Here is a 9,663-nt window from a genome sequence, read left to right as displayed (position 1 = left end):
CTACACTAATACCCTGAATAGTAATTGATGGATACTAGGGTATACACATTTTCAATTGTGCAACACTTACCCAATCCTGAGTTTTGCAATCTAATGAGTGAAAACTGATGGCTTGTAAGTTTTTAACTGCATTTCCTTGCAAATGAGACTAAAGCATCTTCTCAGTTCATTAGCCATTCCAATTTCCAGTTTCCTCTGCTGCAAACTGCTAATATCCACTGTTCATTGTATTTGTATTTGTGTTGTCTTCTTCTTCTTTTGATATTTATATATTCTGGACACAAATCCACTAGATATACAGACAGTGCATATATCTCCCAGTTGTGCCACTTTTAGTTTGGTTTATGTAGTATTTATTACATCTGAGTTTTTCTTTTTGAGTTATTCAAATGGTTCAATCTTCTTGACTTGTTAAAGAAGGCCTTACATATCCTAAAGACATATATTCTTTTATATTTTCCTTTTTTAAAAAAAGTTTTCCTCTTTCAGTGTTTAATTCAACTGGAATTTATTTCTGCATATGGTGTGAAGTACAGATCTAATCCCCCCACTCCGCTCCATATAGAAAACCAATTCAGTAGTTCACACTTTCTTTCCCTGCTAACAGAAAATGCCATCTCTAGCACTACCAAGTTCTCAAATATGGATCCACTTCTGAACTCTCTATTCTATTATATTTATCTGTCTTCTATATTGACTATAGTCTTTAAATGCCATAAGTTTTTATTTTATTTTTATTGAGGTACAATTTATATAAAGTATGAAAATACTATAGACGGCTCGAGTTTTACATATGTATAATACCCCTTTGTGATCCAATCCAAACCAAGAAATTAACATTTCTCATGCTCCAGAATGTTAATACCTCTTGCCAATTAGTACCATGCTTCCAAGATAACCACTGTTCTGATCTCTATCACCATAGATTAGTTCCACCTGTTTTTGAGCTTCCTATAAATGAAATTATACAATATATAATCTTTTGTCTCACTTCTTTTGGTCAACATTAAGTCTGGGAGATTCACTCCATGTTGTGTGCAGCAATTTTTTTTCATTGCTATGTAATATTCCATTCTAAATAGCATAATTTAAAAATCAGTCTTGATATCCATCAACACAAGTCCCTCCTCATTCTTTTTCTTCTTTTAGAACTGTCTCAGTTATTCTTATGTCTTTCTTTACTTTTATATGTGAAAGTCATTTTCAACATACATTAAAAAATCCTATGGAGATATGTCTGAAACTACATATAAATTGCAAAGAAGTAATTTTTAAATCCAGAAACACTGAATTTTCTTATTAATAGTCAGTTGATTTTTTAAAAAACTTCACAGGGATATGTTCATCTCATTTTTCTTCCTTTCCAATACTTTTGGATTTTATTTCTTTTTTTCTTATCCTGCTTGTACAGATATATTTGTCTGTTCTTAATTTTAATGGGAATGTTTCTCAGGTTTCACTGTTAAGCGTGATGCTTCTTGTTTGAAAGACAGCCTTTACTGGAAGAAACAAGTTCAATTTTCTTAATGGTTTGAGGGTTACTTTTCAAAAAAGACATCAGTGGGTATTGAGTTTTACTACATACTTTCACTGAATCTTTCAAGATTTTTTATTCCTTAAATCTTATTACATTATCAAAGTACATTGACATGATTTTCAAATACTGAACTATCCTTACATTCTCATCATAATTATAATCTTTATGACTCTATTCATAAATGAGATTGAATGCAATATATTTTCCCTTGTATATTCGTGCCAATTGAGGTTTTGAGGCTAAACTTGCCCAGGAAACGAGAAAAGTAGCTTTCCCTTTTTTTTCTATTATCTGGCTCAGTTTGTATAAAATTGGGATTATCTGTTCCCCAAAAGTATATCTGAAATTATGGTTATAAATATCACAATTAATACTATTCCTTCTTATACCACTTCACACCATTGAGGATGGCTATCTACAGTTGATAATGAAAGTGTTGGTGAGAATGTGGAAAAACTGGAGCACTCACACATTGATGCTGGTAAAATAAAATGGTGCAGCCACTTTAGAAAACAGGCTGGCAGTTCCTCAAAAGCTTAAATGTAAAGTTACCATGTGACCTGGAAATTCCACTCCTACATATATACCCAAGAGAAATGAAAACATACATCCTCACAAAAACTTGTACATACACGTTGATAGGACTATTCATAATAGGCAAAACATGGAAAATAATCCAAATATCCATCAGCTACTGAATGGATAAACAAAATATGGTATTATCCATACAATGAAATATTATTTGGCCATAAAAAAGAATGAAGTGTACAACTCAATAATAACAAAAAACAAACGATCCAATCAAAAATGGGCAGAGGACCTTCTCCCTAGAGGACATACAAATGGCCAAAAACATTTGAAAAGATGCTCAACATCACTAGCTATTAGAGAAATACAAATCAAAACCACAATGAGATACCATCTCACACTTGTTAGAATAGCTCTAATCAACAGAACAAGTAGTAACAAATGTTGTAGAGGATGCGGAGAAAAAGAACCCTCATACACTGCTGGTGGGACTGCAAATTGGTACAGCCACTATGGAAAACAGTATGGAGGTTCCTCAAAAAACTAAGAATTGATCTACCATATGATCTAGCAATCCCTCTACTGGGTATTTACCCCAAAGACTTGAAAACCCATATCCAAAAAGATATTTGCACAGTGGTACACATATACAATAGAATATTACTCAGCCATAAGAAGAGATGAAATACTGCCATTTGCGACAACATGGATAGACCTCGAGATAATTATGCTAAGCAAAATAAGCCAGACTGAAAAAGGTTGACAATCACATGATATCACTTACATGTGGGATATAAACCTAAAAGCCACAAATGAACAGGACAGAGACTCAGGGACATGGACAATGGACTAGTGGTTACCAGAGGGTAGTGGGTAGGAAAGGAGGAAAGAGGTAGACAGGGTAAAAGGGGTCAAATATAGGGGGATTGGGGGAGGGTGAAGTGGGTAAAGGGGATCAAATATATGGTAGCTGAAGGAAACTGGACTCTGGGTGGTAACCACACAATAGAATATATAGATATCAAATATTAATGTACACCCAAAAATTACATAATTGTATTAACCAAAGTTACCCCAATAAACTTAAAAAAAAAAAAAAAAGAATACAGATACATATAAAACATGATTGGACCTTAAAAAATATTATGCTAAGTGAAAGAAGTAAATCAAAAAAGGCCGCATAATGAATGATTCCATTTATATGAAATGTCTAGAATAGGCAAATAAATAGAAACAGAGAGTGGACTAGTGGCTGCCTAAGGCTGGAAAGTTTGGGGAGAATTGGGATTGAGTGCTAATCGGTGCAGACTTTCTTTCTGGGTTGATGAAATATTCTAAAATTGACTGTGGTAATGGTTGCGTAACTCTGTAAAAATACTAGAAATTACTAAATTCTACATTTTAAAAGGGTAAATGGCATGGTTTGTGACTTATAGCTTAAGAAAATTGCTATAATTAAAATTTTATAATTAAAAATTTCTTCTTGGAGAAATTTATTACAGCTTTAATTTCTTAAATGGTTTTTAGTTTCTTCGGATTTTCTTTTCCTTGCACAGTCTATTTTGGAATGATTTTCTTCCAGGAAAACTGACCATTTCACCTGGTTTTAAAAGTTTAAAAAGATATAAATTAACAGTGATTTCCTGTGATATTTTAAAATTACAAGTGTACTTGTAATTATATTCCATTTTTAAGTTTTGTTTGTCATCTGTTTCTTGATGAGTATTTTCAGAACTTACCCGACTGAAAAGAACCAGCTGTGATTTGAATATCACTATTGTTTTTATTGTTGATTATTTTCTATCTCACCAAATTCTCTTTATTTTTATCTCCTTTCTTTAGTTTTACTTTTTTTTTATTTTTTTTGAGTTAAATATGCGGTTCATTTGTTTTCTTTCAACCTAATATGTGCAATTATGGTTGTAAATTTATTCTTAAGCACCAATTCTCTTGTATACCTCAAGTTTTGGTACAACGTTTTATTGTTATTCAGCTTTAATTATTTCATAATTTCCACTATTTTTTTAATTATTGAAAATTCTTAGTCATTTTTTTCTTCGATATTGCTTTTCTACCATTCTCTGTGTCCTCTCTTCTGGAACTCTTAATGAGACATTCGTTTGGAGCTTTTTAATCTTCCTTCTAGGTGTCTTAGCTTTTGTTTCATATTTTTCATCTCTTTATCTCCCTGTGCTGTGTCCTGAATTATCAGTTTTATCTTAAATTAATAAATTCTCTCTTCAACTACGTCTAATCTTCTATTATGGCCATTGAGTTATAACTTGATATAATTTCATTTTCAGGATTTCAATTGGTTACGTTACATATCTATATATATATACCTGTTTGATTGTTCTTGTTCACTTATAATACAATATGCTCTGAATAAAAAAAGGGAATAGACATATTTTAAACTAATACACTTTTAGGTGAAATGTTCTTTGAAAAGTTCACCATTATAAAACTCTTCTTTAATGTCAAAAGAAGGAAAAAAGAAAAAACTCTTCTTAAAAATTCTCTTTACTGCTATTCTATCTACCAAATGTTGTCCCTCTGTGCCAACCTGTATCAAGGCATGGAAAGAACAAGTTCTATTATTCCCATTTTAGAATTAGAGAAAGTGAAGCACAGTAAAATTCTTTTTAAAATACTTTCTCCCCAACCTTGTTTTTGAAAAATATCAAAGCCACAGAAAAGTTGAAAGTCAATGTACACCTATACATCCTTCACCTAGGTTCAAATTATCATTTGCCACATCTGCTTTATCTTTCTTTTTATCTCTCTACATATTCATACACACATCACATCCAAATACCCATATTTTCTTTTCTGAGCCCATTCCTGAATCCATTACGATACATCCCTTCTAAATATTTCAGCACAGATCTCTAAAGAATAAGGGCATTCTCAATATAACCATCATACTATTATCACATCAAAGAAACCATGAGATTGAACAGTCTCTTACATGGACATGTGAAAACAGACTGAAAACAAGTACTTAAGTCAACTGACTAAATGTTCTTTATCTTGGCTTGTCTAATTGGATCTGAATTGGTTCTCTGGTGATTATTTATAAATGACACTAGATCTGTCAAAGAGATTTCTTTCTTCGATGACCTTGAAAATAGATTTCATTTACTGCTTCATCAGAAAGGTATACTTAAATGCAAACATTTCTAAAAATCAAGCAATGATCTTCTAAGAGTGTCAAACCTCAAAAAATTAAGTACACTGAATTTCCAGTTTGTTTTCTAACACTATGCAGTCTTAAAGTAAAGCCGATCTAATTAACACTATTAAAACCGCACACTCCATAGTAATGTGCCATAGAAGTTTATACTGTACTAAGCAATTATAATTTCACTATACTAGTCTTAAAGAAAAAAATTATTCTCAAGAAAAACATACAGTACAAACAGGATTAATAAGCCAAAAAAACCTGTTTTATAAATGTAAAAAATGATAAGTATATTTGTGTATCTATATGAAAAACAAATTTTTTCAGTGAACACAATTTAATTTCAGTCTCTGATGTCAGGAATAAGATGAAGAACAATAAAATCCTATCCCTACTCTCAAAGACCAAACAAATCAGCTTAACATAACAGTTTTATGTCAAAAGAAATAGCAATAAAACCTGAAGTTTATATTTAGAGGCTAAACTATGTCATACTGATAAGAATTACATTTAATCACAGAAATGTTTTAAGATAAATCTACAATCAAATAATAGCTAACAAAAGTGTCTAGTATGTGCCTCCAGGCACTAAGTATATTCCATGAATTAATTAATTGAATCCTCAAAGCAACATGTTTCCACTGATTGAAATAGAGATTGTTAACAACGAGATACTAGCATAAAAGGATTTATGTAAGGAGTAGAACTTAACTTCAACCTTAAAGCATAGAAAAGTAGAATTGAGACTACAGCCATGCCACCCTGAACAAGCCTGATCTCATCTGATCTCGAAAGCTAAGCAGGGTCAGGCCTGGTTAGTACTTGGATTTTATACCACCTAGGAATACCTGGGGCTGTAGGCTTTAAAAATAAAAAATAATAATTAAAAAGTAGAATGGAAAGAAGGTCATTTCAAGAAAATGGAAAAGCACAAACCAAAATATAAATATGACAAGTGTTTAGGTAAGACCAAAATAAAAGTTCCAAAATAAAGAAATTAGGGCTAGAAAATTGGATGAGATTGGATTATGAGGCCTTAAGTATCCAGCAAACGGATGAAAACTTTATAGAACAGTAGAGCAGGGCACCACTACAGGCCCTTTATGGCCTAAAAGTGCACTGTTAGAAATAACTTGGTAACAAGGCAGAATGAGAGAGAGAGAAATCAGAAGCAAGGAACTCTATCCAATTCTAACATTTACATGCCAGCTCAATAAATTATCTGGTACCTGAGGAACCAGAGAGCACACACTGAATCAACTGTGCCACCCTTCATACCAATAAGCCTATCCAGTATAAACAAAGAAGTGGTAAATATAATTGCAACACGCTCTGAATTATTTTCCAAATATACCTTCAATGAAGTTAAAAGGTACACTGAAAACTATGTCAGTAAGAAGTGCTAGTCAATTAATATAAAATTAACATAATATTCTTGCTGTTCAATACTATGCCAAAAGAATTTGGCCAAAATTGGCATAAACGTAAATTTTATAGTGCAAGTATTTACTTCAATAAAAGCAACATCACAAATAAAGGAACTTAAAAATAATTCAACACAGAGCTTCCTTAAATTGCTTTGGGACATTTACACTATTTACCATAAGGAAATAAACATAATTTTTATAAACAGCTATTATGTAAATGATACACTGAAACTAATGTCACATTTACTCATACACTGATTAAGAACTAGGTATTTATAATCCATACAATAAATTCCATAACCCTTGTCAAACAAACTAAAAGAAGCTATTGCAAACAACTTCCTTTCTTGTAATTAAATGAACTCCTTCTAAAGAAATGTGAAAAACAAATCTCAAATTTGCGAAAACTAGATTACTTACCAGTAACTTGAGTTATCCTATTGGGTCTTTTCCCTCACAGATCCACCTCTCTTGCCCTTCTGTCCAGCATGAGACTCTTCCTGATGGGCATCCACTGGAACTGAGGGGGCATGCAGTACAGACGTATATGTAAGAAAGCTGAGGGGAGGGGATTTAGGAGATGCTAGAGACATGCTTCAGTGCACTTGCTTACCTTCCTGAAATTGGAAATTTCAACGGTTCCTTGGTCCTCGAGGCATTCACAATAACTTCAAAGAATGTGGATCTGTGGAGATTACCCAATAGGAGAACTCCAGTTACTGGTAAGTGATCCAGCTTTTTCTTCTCTATCAGAATAAGAAGATTATTTAATTTTATTTGAGATTATAATACATGTAGAACTATAGGGAAAGGATTGTAAATTCACCAGATAACTACATATGTGTACAGCAAAGTAAATACAGAAAGAATGTGCTAACCACAATGTCAACAAAAACTTGTGGTATTATCAGAAACACAAGCAAAAGAAAATTATTTGAAAGATTTCATTTTTAACTTTCCACTACAATGGCAGCTAACTTGAATATACAAAAATATCAGCGATCAGACTATTCCATTTCACTAAAACACCATCATTTTCAATATTAGTACAAGGACAATAGTTGATCAAAATATGTCATTTCTTAACTTGCCATTGTCATTAACATTCACTCAATTTTGGTGTAAAGGCCACAACAGTGGGTTAACAATTAACACTACAGCAAGACTTCAGAAAAAAAGTGTCAACACAATTTGCATTTAGCACTCAGTCTTTAAAATACCCATTTACCACCTATAACAAACCAACCACACACATATAAAAGTATGCCAGGCCATGAGTAAGTAAAAATGCTGATTTTAATTTACATACTCTAAGTAGTATAGTAATATTTTTGATTAACTATTATACTTTTTAAATAATTGCCTAAAAATGGACCTGTCATTTAAAAAAAGGGGGGGTTTCTAACATAAGAAAAAAGTCTCAACAGAACTTTACCTTCAAGCTCACGTGAAAATATCCTATTACTAATTACTAATACATAGTAATTAGATAAATGTTCATTTTAATGTGCTACGGCAGTGATGACTTCAAATACTAGCTCCTGTTAAAGATAAAAATATGTTTCAGTAATACTCCTCCTTTTTACCATAATAGTACTAAATAATCATCCTCTACTTTAAAAAATACTATAGTTTCATGATTCTTCACTCTATGGAAACAAAAATAATGTATACCTTTTCCTTTAAGAGTAAATAGGATAAAATATGTATAAAATAATTATTCAATAAAAACAAATTTAAAGGTATTTCTAACAAAAATCTTACATTTCGATCTTGTTTTTAAAAAAAAATAACAGTAATTAATGCATTCATTTTTAAATGACTCATTCATTCAAACAGGGGCACGATACAGACCTCCATTTCTATCTGTAATACAGAGATAAATACCAAAAGGTCCTCTAGTTAATTTTTCTAGTTAACTAAATTCCTAGTTAACTTCTATTCTCTGAAGAGTGAGTGAGCAAATACATAGCACAAAAGTCCTACATGTTTGATTTGATAAAATAGACACAGGAACAATAATGCAATTATTTTATCCTTATGGTATAAGCTAGTATAAAAGATGTCATTAAGAAGTAAGTAATAATTACCAAATAATATTTATAGCTAATGCAGTCTCCGTTTAAACTCATCTTACAATTTTAAAAGAGAATCACATGAATTTAAAAAAAATTTAAAATATAAATGAATTAAAATACCTTAAAAATATTTTAAGGTAACCAAAAGGGACCAGCATTGAAAGTCATGTTTGTTGTTATCATGCCATAAGCTCAACTAATATAAATTTTATTAGAATACCTCAGAAAATAAATTCCAAAAATTAGCAAAAGTATCCTGTGTAAACTCTAGTAATTATAACACTCATCCACAAAAAGGTACCCATACTCCTTAGTAATCAAGAACCAAATCAAGCATTTTACTAATTAAAGTCTATTCCATCAAATCAATCTGAATTTATGAAAAAACTGCTCAGAAAACAATTTGGTAGCTAACTCTCACTTCCACTACTACCTACTGGTTTGGACATTATATTTTGGCAAGAAGTAACTTAAATTACAACTGGTTGTGATTATTCCAGGTACGCTATTTTCTAATTTTCATTAAGATTTAAAAATCTAATGTAAGGAATTATGGTTATGGAGAGTTGTTCAGGGTAAATCTTGGGGTTGGAATCCTGTAACAGTATAATAAAATTTAATATTATACACATATTCACACATATTTAAGACTCTCACTTTATCTTTTTTTTTCTAGACCCTCCCTCTCATTATCATACAAAGGGGAAAAGGTTCTATATTGACTAGCAGTTATAAACAAAAATTAGAAGATTGGTACTTTATCTTTTTTTTTAATACATTTGATAAAAATTTGAGGTCTATTGTGCCTTATCTCCCTTTTCAGTCCCATGAGATACTACCATCAGGGTCCCCAAATTATAAATACCATCCCATTTCCTAATCAAAATTTTCCTTCCCCTCAATTATATACTA

The 9,663-nt window shown here is 31.5% G+C and overlaps 1 protein-coding gene and 1 pseudogene across 6 annotated transcripts in view; one reads left to right on the top strand and one right to left on the bottom strand.

Moving 5' to 3' along the window:
- YAF2 (YY1 associated factor 2) overlaps nt 1–9,663 on the bottom strand; it is a 63,118-nt gene that overhangs the window by 33,989 nt on the left and 19,466 nt on the right. For 2 of the 6 annotated variants that reach the window (XR_001517323.2, XR_003047797.1), the window contains exons 4-6: nt 8,109–8,214; nt 7,287–7,419; nt 7,094–7,193 (exon numbers count right to left, since the gene is read on the bottom strand). The exons of 2 other annotated variants lie outside the window; for them this stretch is intronic. Coding sequence is in view for 2 of the 4 variants with exons in the window: in XM_025050284.1 (XP_024906052.1) it covers nt 7,287–7,419 (133 nt within the window). In the remaining 2 variants the exon portion in view is untranslated. The remainder of the gene's footprint in view (nt 1–7,093; nt 7,194–7,286; nt 7,420–8,108; nt 8,215–9,663) is intronic. 2 more of the 6 variants (XM_025050284.1, XM_015593142.2) reach the window with 2 other exon arrangements.
- On the top strand, nt 5,991–6,109 carry LOC112483846 (annotated as a pseudogene).

The sequence above is a fragment of the Pteropus alecto genome, unplaced genomic scaffold (assembly GCF_000325575.1).
Source record: "Pteropus alecto unplaced genomic scaffold, ASM32557v1 scaffold196, whole genome shotgun sequence".
NCBI classification, from domain to species: domain Eukaryota; kingdom Metazoa; phylum Chordata; class Mammalia; order Chiroptera; family Pteropodidae; genus Pteropus; species Pteropus alecto.
This window is presented reverse-complemented; position numbering and strand designations above follow the sequence as displayed.